This window comes from Triticum urartu, chromosome 2 (genome assembly GCF_003073215.2).
Source record: "Triticum urartu cultivar G1812 chromosome 2, Tu2.1, whole genome shotgun sequence".
In the NCBI taxonomy this organism is placed as follows: Eukaryota; Viridiplantae; Streptophyta; class Magnoliopsida; order Poales; family Poaceae; genus Triticum; species Triticum urartu.
Genome location: NC_053023.1, coordinates 698093527 through 698110898, shown reverse-complemented (window position 1 = coordinate 698110898; position 17372 = coordinate 698093527). Strand labels below are relative to the sequence as shown.

Below are 17372 nucleotides of genomic sequence, written 5' to 3'. Positions count from 1 at the left end.
GTGAACCCGACAAAGTCAATCTGTGCTTTATTATTAAAAAAAATTAGAGTTAATTGCACAGAAGTACCACAATTGGGGCATTATATACAGATTGGTACCACATGAGGCCTAGTACGGCATAGGACGCGGCACGAAGTAGAAAACGAAAGCAATTTTATATAGGACATCCCCAAATTAATACCACCTCGTTTATATTACAATTTTGTCTATACGAATCGTAAAAGCGTATTGTGACGGTGAACCCGACAAAGTCAATCCGTGCTTTATTATTAAAAAAAATTAGAGTTAATTGCACAAAAGTACCACAATTGGGGCATTACATACAGATTGGTACCACATGAGGCCCAGTACGGCGTAGGACGTGGCACGAAGTAGAAAACGAAAGCAATTTTATATAGGACATCCCCAAATTAATACCACCTCGTTTATATTACAATTTTGTCTATACGAATCGTAAAAGCGTATTGTGACGGTGAACCCGACAAAGTCAATCCGTGCTTTATTATTAAAAAAAATTAGAGTTAATTGCACAAAAGTACCACAATTGGGGCATTACATACAGATTGGTACCACATGAGGCCCAGTACGGCGTAGGACGTGGCACGAAGTAGAAAACGAAAGCAATTTTATATAGGACATCCCCAAATTAATACCACCTCGTTTATATTACAATTTTGTCTATACGAATCGTAAAAGCTTATTGTGACGGTGAACCCGACAAAGTCAATCCGTGCTTTATTATTAAAAAAAATTAGAGTTAATTGCACAAAAGTACCACAATTGGGGCATTACATACAGATTGGTACCACTTTTCGTAATTTTTACATGTCAGTACTAAGTTTGAGGCTAGCCGTTACAAAAAAGTCTAAATCACGTATAAATAAGTATTGATAGTGTATCTGATTGACGGGGCCTGCCTGTCGGGTGCCTATGTGGCAGATTTTTTGCAGAAAACCCCCTAGCTTTGTATGTAATCGCATAAATGCCCATTTTTCGCGGTAAAAAAGGCTGCTGAGAGGTTTTTTTTTGTTCGCAAGTTTTTCACGGACTAGTTTGAAAGTTCCCGGCATATTGAACAAATAAAGTATAAAACGAAAAATCATGCGCCAGTAGGATTTGAACCCCGCGATCTGCGATTCTGCAGCTACCCGCTCTAGCCAAGACACCAGGGCTTCCCCGACGACGGTATGCAGGCGATATCTCTTTTCTAATGGTTCGCAACGTTTGGCCGGCAGTTGGGCTTAGCGAGGCCTTAAACAGACGAGCTTTCGCACGGGGCACTTTCTTAATGGGTCAGCCCACTCGTTGCGTCGTACTGAGTCGGTACTAAAATTCCACAAAAAATACGATGGATCGATTCGAGAGCAGACGATCGAAAGGAACAGTTCTTTGCCAGTCGATCTAATGAGTGTAAATGTTATTTTTGGCCGCACGAACATTTAAGAACTAAATGCAACGCTAGACAAAAGAAGTCAAAATTTAGACCGTTGTACATTTTTTAATATAATTTGAACATTTTGTAATGTACAATGAACAAATTTTAATTACACATTAAAATTTTTGTGAAATATACTGAACAATAATTAAATACACATTGAACATTTTCTGCGATATACTCTGAACCATTTTTACATATACATTGAACATTTTTTAATGTATGTTGAACAACTTTTTGCTACACCTTGAACATTTTGGTGATATACACGGAACTATATTTATATACATATTGAACATTTTTGTGATCTATACTGATTTTTTAAATTATGAGCACATTTTTTAAAATGTGAACAAAATTTGAAAACCATGAACAGTTTCGAAATCATGATCAAAATTTGGGATTTCAAAACATTTTCTTGAAAACAAAGTACAAAAATAAAAACGAAAAAGGATAAAATAAAATAAACAAAAACAAAAACAGCAAAACAAAACAAGGGAAAAAGAAAAAAAATGAAGAAACAGGAAAACCCGTTAAAAAAACAGATAGAAAACTGGTTGAGGGACACTAGTGAGCCGGCCCGTACATGATAGTGGCTTGTGCATCCCTAGTGTAATAAGTGTTCCGCCTGGGTCTCATCAGCGGCGTCGCTGTGGCGTTGTGGCTAGCGGGCGCAGTGCTTCGACGACAGGTCTACACTATCAATACGTGTTTATATGCAATTTAGACCTTTTTGTAACGGCTCGCCCCAAACTTGGTACTGACACGTAAAAATTACGAAAAGTGGTACCAATCTGCATGTAATGCCTCAATTGTGGTACTTCCGTACAATTAACTCATTAAATTAGGAAGAGATAGCATGGCGTGGGACTTGAGGTAAAATGAGTTGTAGTGCACATTGTATTCATTTTTTGAATAAGAAATAAATGACCACCCAGTTACCCGGATGTAATGCTGCTCGAGGAGGATCTTCAACATGCAAGCTAGGGAAGGAGGCAACATTCCCCCGCGCTTCCAAGTAACAAAAGGTTCAGCAAATGGTGCCCAAGTAGTACAGCTTGCACAAAGAGTAGCACAACTCTCAACTGCTTGAACATGTAATGCTCAACCGAAACGAAACAATTCAGGTAAACATCTCAATGCGAGATCCTACAGAGCGAGTGTGTGCCACCTGCATAGGAGATCGATGCTCGTTGTTATTGCATTATGTGTGAAGCATGCTATGGAAGCTTAATTAGTGCGACTTTGTAACATGTACTCCTATTACTACTTTTTAAGAATCACATGTACTACTAATGTGTACTAGGCGAAACAGTTGTCGTAAACAAGTGAACCTTGGGGCACCAAGGAGCAGTCTAATGTGTACTTCAGCATTCCACAGGGATTGTACAACTTGTTTCCCGCGGTTGTTGTGGCCCGCAAAAGGTCCCTTCCCGTCCAGGCCGATCGCCATCTTCTCTACTAGGTTAGCTTGGAGAAACAAAGTGGTTAACAGACTTTGCCTCATCATCATAAAATTGTTCCTGGTTCCTTTTAAGCCCACGCAATTCATAATGGATGCTTTTCATTCTCTAGATATATGTATGGTTTTCTCATTGTTAGAGGAAATATGAATTGGAACTAAGGGGCACGAGGGAGATTGATCTCCATCCAACGTTGCTAGAGAATATTGGTATTGGGTATGGTGACATGAAGGTGCCACCACGTGCCCACCGCATTGTATCTCTTTTGTGTGCTAGTGGTACTATTTTAGCGCATGGGTTACACTTCTATAGTTTGCTTTAATTTGCTATCTTCACATTTATGTTGTAAAATTATATATTGACCATGTCATAGGCTCTCATCGGGTACACGCCTCCATGGCTTCCATGGTCAACACCAGCACAACAAAGAGGCAAGAGCATGAGCAGGTTTATTACAATCATAATGATTACAATCATAATGATGACAATCATAATGAGAACTCACCCTAATGGTTCCATTGATTTCAATGGATTGATATGTTGTACCCTTGTAGGAATCCTCATTTGATGTATGAATCCCCCGAAGGAACTAGGGAAACAAATCCGGTTATTTTATGTTGATAGTGGTGATAATATCGATGGAAAGTTTATATCTTCACTCATGAAGTTAATACATGTGAGGATTGATTTTTGTTATTCATATAATTCAGAATAGGAAGACTGTCTCGATGAAGACTGGCCTTCTCACTCTCAACACATCTACGTCTAGATTCTTCCCTAGCTTCTTGAATTGAGATGCCGACAACTCTTTCCTAGGGAATCATGCCATCTGTTTGCTATGAAAAAACAAACTACGACAGATCATATAGATGAATATGAATGGAGTCTTATTAGCTCACTGTACACATCCAATATAACGCCTTCCTGAGCCCCTATGTAAAGGGGTGTCATGTTCTGCTTTACAATGGGGTTGATCATCCAATACATTGCTTGTTTGTTAAGAACATAAGAAGTCGGTGCTAGAATAGATGTTTATCCAACAGAGGTTTGACTTGAGCTTCAATAAAACTAGTCGAGAGGAAAAATTTCACTGCTTCAAATTTAATTCCAATGGCATGTAATTCTTGCTAGGAGAAAGCATTGCTTGCTTCAGTGTCATGCAAGCTAGGTAAGGGACACAACGGCTCTCAATTAAACGCTTTACATATAATGCTCAACCTAAATGAAACAATTCAAGTATGGATCTCAACATGAGATCCTATGGAGGGAGAGCCCACCACCAACATAGAAGATCGATGCTCATTCTTATTGCGTTATGCGTTAAGCACACTATGGGCACTTAATTAGTGTTACTTTTTAGTAGACACAATTAGGCAGACAATTAGCATAAGCAAGTGGCCCAATTCGTGTTTAGAAAAAAACAAGAGCATCACATGGCAATCTATATTCTATCCAATCAAAAAAATACTCTAATGAGAAGAGGTGTGACCTCAGGTCGAGAGATGCCTAAATGTCGGGTCAGAGTGTCAATGCACCTTGTCGCAAGGATTGTACATGTCTGTTATTGTTGCTGGCCCGCTAAGGTCTCTTCCCATCGGTGCCTATCACCAAGTCCTCCATCAAATGCGGTTGGCGACATAAACTATTGTAACAAACGGAGCCTTGTTTCCGTAAAATTGTTCCCGGTGCATTTCAAGCCTACACAATTTAAAATAGTTGCTCTCCACTCTCTAGATATATGGATAACCCCTCATTGCTATAAGAAATTGGAATTGGAACTGGGAGACATGAGAGATAAGAAATTGGAATTGGAGTTGAGAGGCATGGGGGAGACTGGTATTTATTGGTTGGGTATGGTGACATGAAGGTGCTACACTGACCCACCGCATTGCATGACTATTGTTTGCTTCCGAGAACTATTTTCGCGAGTCAGCTTTGATTTTCTATCTTCACCTCTATGTGTAGTAAAATCATATATTCAGCATGTCACATGCTCTCATCGGGTGCACGCCTCCACAGCTAAATCATCGATCATCAAACAAGCTACAAACCCTGGTATGTAGGGAAACCACATGGCACATGGGATGGCTTAGGTGGACGGCACCAACCCACAAAGTGGCGAGAGCCACAAGCGGGTTTATTACAATCATGAGGAGAACTCACCCTAATGGTTTCACTTATTTGAATGGATTGATTTGTTGTACCATAGTAAGAATCCTCATTCAATGTACGAATCCCCTCGAGGAAGTGGGGAAGCAAATCCAATTTTTTTGTTATGATACGAGCAGTTACAGTTTCGAGGAAGTGGTGTATCTCTTCATTCATGGATGTAATAAAAGTGAGAACTGAGTCTGTTATCCATATAATTCGAAATAGGAAGATCATCTTCTCAAGGAAGCCCGACCTTCTCGCTCTCGGCACATCCGAGTATTTTGCCTAGATATTTTTTTACTATTTTTAAATTGTTTTTTTTCTAAGCGGGTGTGCCTAGACCAAGGTTCCAAAAATCCGCATCCGACTCGATGGTAGATGGATAAATTTGTTTTATAAACAATTTATCATACGTGGAGTATTGGTGAAGTCTAGTATCCACTCGGGAAATTTAAAACTGAGCGGGTAGCTATCTCAAAAAGAACAAAAAAAAAAACAATCAACACTCGAGAAATTTATTTAAAGAAAGCAAATAAGCAGGGGATGCTTTGGTAGACGGCCCAGATACTTTCCCCCACCCCGAACCGCCCATCGATTCTCGTCTCCCGACGACCCGCGCGGCGGCGCGCATCTGGGCCTCCGCCGGCGGCCGGACTACATGAGTGAGTCCCTCGCTTTCTCTTCTCCCTCCCTCCGTTCTTCTCGCGAGCGGGGCAGGGGCTGCTGCTTCTTGCCGGCGGCGTGGCAGTAGCGGGGGCGGGTCCTTGGCGCATTTCTTTAGGCGTGCTTTCCCGCTGCAGGAGCAGGAGCAGGAGCTTCGGAGACGAGACAAGACGGTGCTGACGTGCCCATGAGCTTCACGGCAGCAGCTTGATTTCCTCCCCCAAATTCCAGGTTATTTGGCCCGCCCTTGAATCCTAATCTTCCTCTTAGTACTAGTGCTTTGCAGAGAATCTCCATGCTGTTGACTTGTCATCTACAGTAAATATTGCCGAATTGCCAGCATAGAATGTCCATGGTTTTACAACGACACAAATATGTTAATTTATGCTCCCTCCCCCCAAAAAAGTTTGCACTGACTTGGTGCTAGATACATCAATTTGAGGAACAAATTTTTCCCGACGGAGGGAGTATTCAACAAGAATGTGTGACCTGCTGAACAACTTACCTGTCCCATCTTGGCATGGGTCATGGCAACCTTGTATGCCCACGCTTCGCGCACTCCTTGATAATTGGAAACTATAGCCTGTACATATGATCATTTTCCAATCAAGGTTGCAAGTTATTTGGAATTCTAGGAGCATCGTGTGTACAAATAAACTGAGGAAATACAGGAACACAGAATTATTACAGAAGCCAGTCAAACAGAATAACATTGTCTTCATCAGAAATGCAAGTATTGTGCTCCTGTTTTCGTTTTTAATCCTTTTTTTTTGCTTTTTTTTTACCTTTCATTTAATTAATCATAGTTTTATTACATCCAGTCTATCTTGTAACTATTGCAACTTTACTCAACAATTCTTTGTCTTACTCCCTTTGTTATTTATAGGACATAATGGCAGATATACAGTTAAGCTGTTACACTATAAAGTCCCATGGAGCCAAAATTGCAAGACTCCACATGTATGACTGGATAATACTTGTCCTCCTTGCTGTCATAGATGGATTGTTGAATATAATTGAGCCTTTTCACCGTTTCGTTGGGAAGGACATGATGACTGACTTGAGATATCCCTTACAGGGCAATACTGTGCCCTTTTGGGCTGTTCCGGTGTGTTCTTGTGCTGCTAATTTTGGACTTACCATTGTTTACATCATTTTTGTGCCATTCGAAAAGATAGTCCCATTTTTGTAACTCACATGATTTGCAGGTCATTGGAATTGTCTTACCCTGTGCCATCTTTGGTGGAATTTACTTCAAGAAGAAGAATTTCTATGATTTGCACCATGGCATTCTGGGTATCTGACATATTCTTAGGCATATGAATATGTTGATATTATATGTGCAAGAAATAATTCGAAACACGTATATTTTTGTAGGTATTCTTTATTCGGTGCTCATAACTGCGGTGATTACTGATGCAATTAAGGATGGAGTTGGCCGACCACGTCCTGATTTCTTCTGGCGCTGTTTCCCAGATGGAAAGGATGTAAGATTACTAGCCAAGAACTTCACTTTTTCCAGTCACAAGTTTATCTTTGTTGACCTGCTCATTGTTCAGTTCTTATCATCTATGGAGCCCATATTTGACCAAAACTCATCGAAGGACTCTTTTTCAGCTTTATGATAATGTTACTACTGGCGTTCTGTGCCATGGGGAGAAGAGTGTCATCAAGGAAGGTCACAAGAGCTTCCCAAGTGGACACGCATCATGTAAGTCATTTAATTGGTAATACTGGTGTCAGGCATTTGGTCAGCTATGCCTATGGAATTCTTTAAAACTCAGTTAGATACTTGAAGTTGTTTTTTACACCCTTGTGATAATCCTTTTTGACACAAACCATGCTGGGACCTGGGAATAAGTGATGGTACCTGTGTTTTTGCGGTTGGTTGGGCTGCTTGTGTTAGCTGGCTTTGGAGGCCTTGTACAATGCAAGGTGCCTAGTAGAGAAATAAACCAGTTTTTCCTCAAGCACCGGTGCTTATTTGTAGAGGCTAGATGCTTAATTAGGCATCCCTCCTGTAGAAATAAGCACTGGTGCTTAAGAAAAACTTGGTTTATTTTCCGAAGCACTCTAAGCACCTTGCATTGTACAAGGCCTTAGTGGCAGTCATTGAACCAGGGGAACTCTGATGGGTGGCTAGGCCACAATTGGGCATAAGACAGCCTGGCATTGGCTACGTTGGTGCGATGTGGCAGCGAACCAGGAAGTGCCCCATTTCAGTTTAGATGCTTTGGTTGCTGCTTGGTGTAGTAGTTGTGTGGTAACTAGTTCTGGAACTACTCCACGGCATAAAAACATTGGGTTTGTCATGTGTACCATTTTGTGGAGGTATATATATACATCTTGTAATGGACAATGCACATAAGTCATGTGTTTGATTAGAGACCCCACAAAATTGGCCTAGCCTTAGCCTTGTCTCAAGGTTGCAGCCAAAACATACCCTGTGTGGTGAAATGCGAGTCCTATCAGAAGCATTTTTCTAGGTAAAATCAATATGTTTTCAGGCCAATTCAGTAGGGGTCTGTCTTTTATTACCCACATGTACAATCTATATATGTTGTAGTGTTGTTACAATTGCGTCAAATAGGTCATGGCTAGATCACCTAACTAGACCGTCGATATAATAACCTGTTTTCTTTCACCTTGTGCTAATAATCAATCTATTCCAGGGTCTTTCGCCGGCCTGGGCTTCCTCACGTGGTACTTAACTGGGAAAATCGCAGTTTTTGATCGTAAAGGCCATATCGCAAAGCTGTGCATCATTGTTCTGCCTCTACTTACTGCTGCGCTCGTTGCCGTTTCTCGAGTGGATGACTACTGGCACCACTGGCAAGATGTGTTTGCTGGAGCTATCATAGGTTTGTCTGCCATTTGTCGTTGTTGCGTAAATTAGTTATACAGATGACCTTCTAGACGCCCATAGTTGATTAATAAAAAAAATTATTCTCCTGTTGCCCTTTGCAGGTCTCACAGTGGCCTCGTTCTGTTACCTGCAATTTTTCCCATATCCTTTCGACACAGACGGTGCCTCCTCCCTTTACCAATCGAGTTTCGAGTCTTCCGTGGTTTCTCAGTGATAAATACTTAGCAAGTACTGATTTCCATTGCAGGATTGTGGCCTTACGCGTACAACACCCTCCAGCTAGCCGAGGCGGGCATTGCAGCAAACTCCTTCAGCGTGCGGCCGACAGAGGAGACGGTGGAAGAAGGGCAAGGTGAGGGTGGGATCGACCTGAGAGACGCCGTGCGGCCCACGGAGGAGACGGTAGAAGAAGGGCAAGGCCGGGGCGGGGTCGCCCTGAGAGACGCCCTAAAATATGATGAAAACTAGGAGTGGAAGGATCCAGCGACACCCTAACTACAACGACCGTCCGTGGGCTTATGTTTTCGATGCACGTCGCAGGCGGCTGTCTGGGAGCTGTTTTTCTCATGCACACTTTGGTTTGATTGGTGTGTTATTGACCTGCTGGTGTTTTGTATGTATGTGTGCGTTTGTGTGTGTGTGCGTGCGTGGGGGGGTTCACCATTTGTTTGTTAGAGGTTGATTGGATGGTTAGGCAAGTGAGGATCTGGCGTGGTACATTACCTAGTCAGTGCTAGTGGAGTGGGTGAGGACATTGTGCACTAATTATTTCTTGCTTTTTCAGCAAGCAGTATGTATATATGATTGCTTTGTTTTGTTTTGTTATCCAACCTGTGCTATTGATTGGCTGCTCAGATCAACTGGTTTGTTATCCAAATATGTATAATCAGAAAATTTTGCTAACATGCAGGGATTCTCTAAGTACTACCAAATTTTGCTGCTGTTTTGTATATTTCAATGTAATACAGTTCAGAAGTTGCTACCAAATTCATTGATCAGAGGAGAACCAGGACCAAAAGTGCCCAGGAGGGCAAGCACCGGCAAAACAAAAGGAGATGCAAAAGAAGAAAAGGAATACAAAACAAAAGGAGGTACAAAAGTAGACTCAGCCAGGGTCAAAAGGAATTCCAGCTCCAGCCAAATTCCACAATTGAATTTCCTCTCTAATCTTCTGCACCAGCTGATAGAAATGCGGTAATTCTAGTTTGAAGAAGCGCCTATTCCTACTCAGACCACATCTGGAACGGGAGCGTTTGTCCTAGCGAAAGCCAAACTTGCCATGCCAAACCACAGCTATTCCTCTTCCACACTGTCAAACACAAATCACTGAAGATATCAAGGAAACGCTACCAAATCTCATAGATAAACAGCGATCCATGTATAAACATTCAACCCGGCACACACAACAGGGCAACGAACGAAAATTGACAGATAATTTAGGACAGTAGGCACTTAGAATCACGAAGCAAAGAACCTAGTCATACAAAACCCAGTTCTCATACTACAGAAAGTTTCAAAAATATCTTGGTACGCTGGTGTCTCTCCACCCTTGTAAAAAGATTTAAAGACACATATCATGGGGTAGCATAACTACTGGTCGCTGATGGTCACTTCGACCTCGACGCCGGGCTCAATGGTGATCGAGGTGATCTGCTTGACGACGTCAGGGGAGCTGACGAGGTCGATCACCCTCTTGTGCACCCGCATCTCAAACCGATCCCAGGTGTTGGTACCTGTTTTACCAGACCAAGAACAAGTAGTTAGACTGAGTTCATCTCAAAATTTTATTTCAAAGAAAAAATGCACAGCAAGATGAACAGAAAACTGATTTGTGATGAGCTGAGCATCAGGTTTAAAAAGCTCGATTTTGAAACATCAAATGGATCAGACTAATCATATGCATCATCATTTGCTCAGCCCATCTACTAATTGCAAATGCTTCATTCTTGGTAAGATAAGATGCTAACTGGTTAAAACCAATTGTAACATAAGCTACAATCATGCCATACTGGTTAAAAAATGTGAGGAGGACTGAACTTAACACATTACTCGCATTGCCTGCTAGAAGGAACGGGTACAAAGAAGAAAATAATCACAAGACAGGCTAGCCATCAGTCTTAAAAAGCTCGATTTTGTATTCCTCAAAGAAAATCTCAGGAATATGTTGTTTCAGCATCATCTGACCAGCCCATCATAAAACATAAACAGAAAATCAACATCGCACATGACAAACTGTCATGGATAGGATCACTGCTAGATTCAGTGTGCAATAGATTTCAATTTACAAACAGATGACCAACAACCAAGAACGATACTCGTAATCTAACTTAGCACCGAATGAACCAAGCATCAGTTTTAAAAAGCTCGGTTTAAGATACTTCAACGATGGGACATCTCAGTAGCATCTCCTTGTAACATCACGTGCTCAGCTGACAAACGGTTCATATGCAACTACTCTACATTATTACCACTGTAATAGAGCTGCATCTCAGATACACAAGAACAAAGCAGTACGTTGATTGATGGCATGCCAGGCATCAGTTTTAAAAAGCTCGATTTTTAGATCATCAAAGACCGGAAAGGCCTCAGCGGTCTAAATGTTTCACATCCTCTGCTCAGCACGCCACCATCAACGTACCAGCAATTCAAACCATAGACACGTCCTTACTGACATGGACTACCAGGAACTGATAGGATGCACGGCATGTAGGCAAAATAAAAATGGGATCAGGCAGAGAGGTAGGGAGGTGGCTACCAACCTTCTCCACAGGGGGACTTCCTGGTGGTGATGTTGAGCACCTTGGTGGGCATCCTGACGGGGCCCTTGACCTTGAGCTGCTTCTCCTTGGCGCCCTTCACCAGATCCGAGCACACTGCACACGCACAAACGCATCAGATCGGAGACGAACGGTGAAGAAGCAAGAGAAGGGATCGGATGGGGCACTGACCCTTCTCGAGGTTCTTGACGGACTTGGAGGAGAGGGTGATGCGGATGCGGTGCTGCACCTCCTGGGTTCCCTCGAACCCGAGCTTGCCCGACTTCATGGGCGGCGCGTAGGCCAGCTCCGTCGCCATGGCTGCCGGTGGAGGATGGGAGGGAGGAGGCCGCGGCGCTGCGGGCGAGCTAGGGTTTGGGGCGCAGAGGAGGCGGCGGCGGCGCTGGGGATGGAGCTCGCTAGGGTTTGCTGAGGGCGCTTTATGTAGAGGAGGCTGTGTCTGTGGTGGGAGGAGGCATGGGCTTGGGCCGGCGTGGAGACTTAGCGGGCTTTCGGAATTGGGCTGGGCCGCCCGTCGTAAAAGAACGCAGCCTGGCGGCCCAATAAGCCGATCTTCTTTTCTTTTTTCCTAAAAAAATTGAAGCAGATCTTCTTCGGAGGGACTACTGTAAATTGCTCTACAAAATGAACAATGCATAACTGAGAGAAGCTGAGCTGGTCTCAAAGCAGTGTGCTTCATTCTTTATCAGTGAGCTCAAGATGAAACTTATCGAAGACTGGTTAGCAAGACTGGGAGAAAAAGTACCAACTCGGGGGCATCCTAAACTGAAGGAAACAGATTGTTATAACTGTGGCGTGGTAAAAATTCAGACAACACAGTAACGAACAAAAGTTTGAAAATTCAGGAATCAGCACAACTACATCCTAGAAATGGCGCAGCTCGACTTTAAGTTCTGAAAATTCAGCAGTCCACACCATCCCCCCACAAAAAAAGGAAGCAAAAAACATAGTTTTCGCCGTTGCCAATAAATCAGAGGATTCTCGTGGTCACACTATGCCAGAGCCCAAAACGCACCAAAAACAAAAACAAAATTGCAGATAGGACAGGCAAGCAGAAATCGCTTTACACAAATTCTACATATTTTTTTGAAACCGCCGTGGAATGCATGCAAAATTTACATATTTTTGAATGAAACTTCGCAGATCTACACATCATAAACAAAATTTGCTACTCCATAACATCTGGAAATCATCATCATACACAGGTTTTGCACAACCAGCAGCAGAATAATGCTCCCTCTCATATACGGATATACCAGGGTTACATGACGAAACTCTTTCAGATATTACAACACGGTTGATTTCCTTTTCGGCAAGGAGAATCCTGTCGTGCAGCGCATTCATTCCAAGTTTTCGCTGAGCGGGAGGCCGTGCGGGACTCCAGTGCTACGGTAAGGTCTCTTCTACCTCTGGAACGGTATCGGTGCACGTCCTGGCCATGTTTCGATCTTCTCGAAGTACTTGACGGGGACAACGCCATCGAAGCCCTCCGTCAGTATCACCTTGTTGTCTGAGATGTATAGCTTCATCCCGTCTGAGAAACAAATTCAGAAATCAAATGTTAGCCTCTAGTCTAGAGAACCCAAATGATTTGCTGGTATTTACATGCAGCAGTCATACCTTGGAGTGCCTTTCTGACATTCAAATATATCAATATGTTTGCGCCACTCCGCATACCTGAAGAAGACAAACCGTTAGTCCATGACAAGGCAGAGGTGGAAGAAAAATTAGACCGCAAGATGGGAATAAATAATTATCGGGTATGAGTTGATGATGCACCTAAATAATGGAGAACCGCAATAACTGGGAGCACATCAGATTTACATTGGAAAGATATATATGGATAATTTTCAGTATGATTTTACTTGGAAGAACAGCTTTAGTCCTTCTATTTGTTTCCATAAGAATAAACTCAATAATAGTATGTTTGAAATGGAAAATCGTACCACTAATAACTCCTCCATCTGATGGTAAACCACTTGAGAAATGTACATGTAGTCTTGCCATACGTTTAAGCCCATATTTCAATATTGAATCAACATTTTTCCTGTAAGTTCCATGGACACAGACTGTGGATAGAAAAAATTAGCACAAACGCCAGCCATTCAGGACAGGATGCAAACACGAGTGTTAAAATCAAATACCTGAGACTTCATCAGCCGATAGAATTGGTTTCAACAAGCTCTCTGATGTAACAGTCTGCAAGAGGTTTACTTGATTATTATAATGGCAAACATGATTCGCTAATTCCACTAGGCTAGTTACTTGCAAATAAATTCACTTGATGCTAGAATAGGGTAGCAGATCACATGCCACAAACCACCTCAACACGGAAACAGAACAGGAACTCTGCTCCCAGAAATATGCAAAATAGGAATGAAGATTGGAATTATGTGTCTTCTGATTAAATTAGGGTATTTCGCATATGACCTCAAGAACTGTGAGGGAACATGTAACAATGAAGACAAGTCGCTAAAAGATAAGTTGATTGTATTCTCTGACTTAAGATCAGATATGATTTCTTTCAAAACATACCCACAGGTTACAAAGCTACATTAGTACAATCCTGTAATAGCTTAGGCATCAGAGAGGACAGGAGTGTCTTAAATCTTAATTACTAACATGGAAGCTCAACCGTAGTGCTAAAGAAGAATATACACTATCGCTGTATGCCTGTATAGCACATCGAGGAAGCCAGACCAGGATAAATCCAAGCCATTATCAGCACGATGAATTGCAACTTCATTCCTAGTACGGGCCAACAAGGACCGACAGTATAATTCTTATGACTAGTTAACAATAGGAAAACTACCACCGAGATTATATTACTGTAAAAACATTCACATCTCGAGCTAAAGCACACAATGCCCCATATGGAATTGATTCGAAAAATAGTCTGTATGAAAATCCCAAGAGGGTGCATGCCACTATTAGGGCTCCTTTTATATGTCTAATTTTCTCAGAAGTTACAGAAAAGCAATGGTTACAAGGCAGATGATCATGAACATGATAAACACACCATACTTGTAGAAAAAAGAATACATTAGTGCAGGGGGGTTCAGGCAGAGAACATACTGTCACAGTGTGCCCCTGGTTAGCTCGAATCAGCAGCTCGCCATCCTCCTCCAACAGACCAAACCTCTGCTTGTTGTCTCGCCTGACCGCCTACATGCAAAATTGCAGAATTTTACTCAAATCGTCTTACAGCTCACAACAAGTTCAATAGTAACCTGATTAATTTTACAACTTACAGATATTTCCCAATTTAAGTTCAAGGTGATAGCTAACAAGATGAAAACATGTAGCAGACACAAGTACACCAGGGTGCTTAGAAAGATCGTCTACTGTTAAGCAGGAAGATGAGGCATGAGCAATATTACCTCCCTGATTTCATCCACCGTGTGGGAGTTGAGCGGAACCTTGGCGAAGGTCTCCAGGTTGAGGCGGAGCAGGTCGCGGACCCGCACATACCCGTCGCTCCTCATGTTCAGCCTCAGCTCCGGCGCCATGTGCCGCAAGACCCTCGTCCTGAGAAGAGAAGCACAGAAGCACTAGTGAGTACCCGGCTAGCATCAACGCGACTGCAGAGAGGGGACCTGGGGCTTTGTGCCAGTGTATTACAGGAGGCGGCCGAGGGCGTCGATGCGGTTTCCGCCGTCGCCACCGTCACCGCCACGTCCACCCGGTCGCCTGCCACCGCCACGGCCGCCACGCGGCTGGTGCGTGGAGGCAAAGGCGGCAGCATTGGAGCGGTAGCCAGAGGAGGAGGAGGGGTTCATGGTGAGAGGGAGGCGGAGGGTTGAGCGGAAGGAGGGGTGGTGGAGGAGGAGGGCGCGTATCGGGGAGGAGATTGTGGCGGCAGTGAGGGCTCTCATAAGCAGCGGAAGTGGCGGCGGTGACACGACCGGCGACGTGCGGTGGCGGCCGGACAACCCCTGCTGATGAAGACGGGTGAGCTGGGCCGGGTTGCTGCCTGGGCTTGCGCTACGGTAGCCTGGAAGATTAAAGACATGGACTGTTATCAATTACAAAAATTCAAATTCCACATATATAATTTCAAAAGCTAAACAGGAGAAGTTGCAAAAGTGAATAGCAACCAAATTAATGTTCACAGCACAATTTCTCTCTTTTATTTGTTGTCAATACATACATCTACGGTAACCTGGAAGATTACAAACATAGAATGTTGTCAATAACAAATTTTCAAATTCCACGTATGCTTTCGAATGCTAAAAAGAAAAGGTTATAAAGTGAATAGCAGCCAGCATAATGCTCGCAGCACAATTATCTTTTTATTTGTTAAGTGTGTCAACTGAATCTTAACTTAACCTTGTGACATACTCCCTCCGTTCCTAAATATTTGTCTTTCTAGAGATTTCAACAAGTGACTACATACGGAGCAAAATGAGTGAATCTGCACTCTAAAATATGTCTATACATCTGTATATGGTAGTCTATTTGAAATATCTAAAAAGACAAATATTTAGGAACGGAGGGAGTAGTAAACACACCATGTGAACCTACTTGAATTTTTCTGTCAGAATTTTAATGACATTATGGTTGCAGTTACTACGTGGCCTGGAAATACAGACTGCAAGAATGAGATAACACTACGACACATGGTAGATGTATGTATGTTCAGAGTATATATGAGAATCAAGTCGCTCTTTCTTCAGAAACTAGTAGTAATACAAAAAAAAGAAAGCCAGACAAAACTACCGTAGGCCTAGTGATTACATTAGCAAGTACAATAGTCTATAACAAGTAAAACACAGATGAAACCCCAGACATCAATCAATCTTGTAAAGTTCTAAGAAAGTGAACACTGCTATGCTGGACATAGAAGCAAGGTGGGGCATCAGCCTGAGGCGCTCGGCTGAAGGGACGCCATGTGATAAACTAACGAACAAATTATGCAGACAAGTCTCGCTAGGTTCAGAAGCAGGAAGCGACGGTAGATAAGCTCGACGGACGCACCTCACGGGCTCCTACCGGGCCTGGAAGAATGAGGCCGCGGCGGCGGCGGAGGAGGAGGGGTCGGGCACGCGCGGCGGAGGGGCAGCGGCGCGGCGAAGGGGAGCGCGCGCGGCATCCGACGGGACGGCGTGGGAGGCGACGCAGGAGGAGAGCGCGCGCGGCGGAGGAGCGGCGTGCGGGCGGTCGGCGGCGGAGCGAGAGGGTTGGGGGAGATGCGACGCGAGGGGGGACAAATCCTGCGTGCCCGAGCCGCAATTCTTTTTTCTTCTCTCCTTTTTTCTCGACGTTTTTCCGACCGAGCCAGCCCGAGGTGCGATTTTTCCTCTTCTCTTTTCCTGAGACCACGGTCGGGAGTAACCTAGAGCACTCGGCGACTCCACCCATCAAAATCATGTCCGCTGCTGCACTGCTTCGGGATGTGTGCAACATAATTGTAAAATAGTTTTTCCTGGCTATACACGACCTGTAACATATTCTTGAACAATTTGTACCTGTCCATCGGCATTAACTGTAACTGCATAGGAGCCCATTAGAGCACTGTACAGTTCAGCCATCATAATCAATTCAACACTCATGCATATACCTTCACGAGTTAAGCCCGACCCCAGGAAGACTGCATTGCCAGATCTGAGGAGAGGGAAGAAAGTTCTCAACGAATCATACTGTTCTTCTTCCACAACGATCTACTATCCCTTTTCTTTAACCAGACAAGAAATATTGTTTTGGTACAAGTCCGAGGAGTTGTAGATCTTGGAGAAAAGATATGATTCCGTCGCCAGATCCCCGGCTCGATCCACGAAAAGGCTCGCTAGATCCGGGGAAACGGCTTCCATGGAAGGTAAACTAGCTTGTTTTTAAAGAAAATCATTCATATTCTTACTGCACAACCCGCTCACTAAAAAGATTGTTGAAACTGCTTTTATTGTGGTAAAGCGATGGAGTGTTGGCTGGTCAGCATGGTGGGACATGGTACATTGAATTGGCGTGTAATTTCTGCAGTCATTTAATGTTTGCATGGTAGTTGTGAGCAAAGGGCTGGA

The 17372-nt window shown here is 43.3% G+C and overlaps 3 protein-coding genes, 2 non-coding genes and 1 pseudogene across 6 annotated transcripts; 1 reads left to right on the top strand and 5 right to left on the bottom strand.

Annotated features, from left to right (window-relative positions):
- Positions 1-5556: 5556 nt before the first annotated feature.
- LOC125539850 (lipid phosphate phosphatase 2-like) lies at positions 5557-9403 on the top strand. 2 transcript variants are annotated; one of them, XM_048703371.1, is made up of 9 exons: positions 5557-5711; positions 5850-5943; positions 6599-6820; positions 6921-7008; positions 7090-7199; positions 7330-7423; positions 8385-8573; positions 8680-8739; positions 8826-9403. In XM_048703371.1, the coding sequence occupies exons 3-9, from the start codon at positions 6605-6607 to the stop codon at positions 9044-9046; spliced, it is 978 nt and encodes a 325-aa protein (XP_048559328.1). In that variant the 5' UTR covers positions 5557-5711; positions 5850-5943; positions 6599-6604; the 3' UTR covers positions 9047-9403. The 2 variants fall into 2 exon arrangements, with proteins under 2 accessions (XP_048559328.1, XP_048559329.1); XM_048703372.1 differs by having other exon boundaries at positions 5595-5711; positions 5856-5943.
- A 510-nt stretch (positions 9404-9913) lies between these two features.
- On the bottom strand, positions 9914-11768 carry LOC125539852 (40S ribosomal protein S20). The gene is made up of 3 exons (XM_048703375.1): positions 11527-11768; positions 11338-11451; positions 9914-10311 (listed from the first exon to the last, which is right to left on the bottom strand). Exons 1-3 carry the CDS (start codon positions 11651-11653, stop codon positions 10169-10171), a joined length of 384 nt encoding a protein of 127 aa, XP_048559332.1. The 5' UTR covers positions 11654-11768; the 3' UTR covers positions 9914-10168.
- Positions 10684-10763, bottom strand: LOC125542020. The gene has a single exon (XR_007297805.1). It is a non-coding gene; the product is annotated as a small nucleolar RNA SNORD36 (small nucleolar RNA).
- On the bottom strand, positions 10922-11005 carry LOC125542021. Its single transcript, XR_007297806.1, has one exon. It is a non-coding gene; the product is annotated as a small nucleolar RNA SNORD36 (small nucleolar RNA).
- Positions 11110-11195, bottom strand: LOC125541813 (annotated as a pseudogene).
- Positions 11769-12510: 742 nt separating the features above from the next.
- LOC125539851 (tRNA 2'-phosphotransferase 1-like) lies at positions 12511-16637 on the bottom strand. The gene is made up of 8 exons (XM_048703374.1): positions 16333-16637; positions 14977-15349; positions 14736-14883; positions 14431-14520; positions 13500-13554; positions 13302-13424; positions 12976-13032; positions 12511-12889 (listed from the first exon to the last, which is right to left on the bottom strand). Exons 2-8 carry the CDS (start codon positions 15228-15230, stop codon positions 12759-12761), a joined length of 858 nt encoding a protein of 285 aa, XP_048559331.1. The 5' UTR covers positions 15231-15349; positions 16333-16637; the 3' UTR covers positions 12511-12758.
- Between the last annotated feature and the right edge of the window lie 735 nt (positions 16638-17372).

Bases quoted from the DNA above. Each gene is read 5' to 3' on its own strand.
- LOC125539850 (XM_048703371.1), top strand. From the start codon at position 6,605: ATGGCAGATATACAGTTAAGCTGTTACACTATAAAGTCCCATGGAGCC. The intron at 8,574-8,679 runs GTTTGTCTGCCA...TGCCCTTTGCAG, and splicing joins GTTTGCTGGAGCTATCATAG to GTCTCACAGTGGCCTCGTTC. The intron at 8,740-8,825 runs GTGCCTCCTCCC...TTTCCATTGCAG, and splicing joins ATATCCTTTCGACACAGACG to GATTGTGGCCTTACGCGTAC.
- LOC125539852 (XM_048703375.1), bottom strand. From the start codon at position 11,653: ATGGCGACGGAGCTGGCCTACGCGCCGCCCATGAAGTCGGGCAAGCTC. The intron at 11,452-11,526 runs GTCAGTGCCCCA...GTGCGTGTGCAG, and splicing joins CGTCAAGAACCTCGAGAAGG to TGTGCTCGGATCTGGTGAAG. The intron at 10,312-11,337 runs GTTGGTAGCCAC...CTGGTAAAACAG, and splicing joins GAAGTCCCCCTGTGGAGAAG to GTACCAACACCTGGGATCGG.
- LOC125539851 (XM_048703374.1), bottom strand. From the start codon at position 15,230: ATGAGAGCCCTCACTGCCGCCACAATCTCCTCCCCGATACGCGCCCTC. The intron at 13,425-13,499 runs GTATTTGATTTT...TTCTATCCACAG, and splicing joins ATCGGCTGATGAAGTCTCAG to TCTGTGTCCATGGAACTTAC. The intron at 12,890-12,975 runs GTATGACTGCTG...TTTGTTTCTCAG, and splicing joins TGTCAGAAAGGCACTCCAAG to ACGGGATGAAGCTATACATC.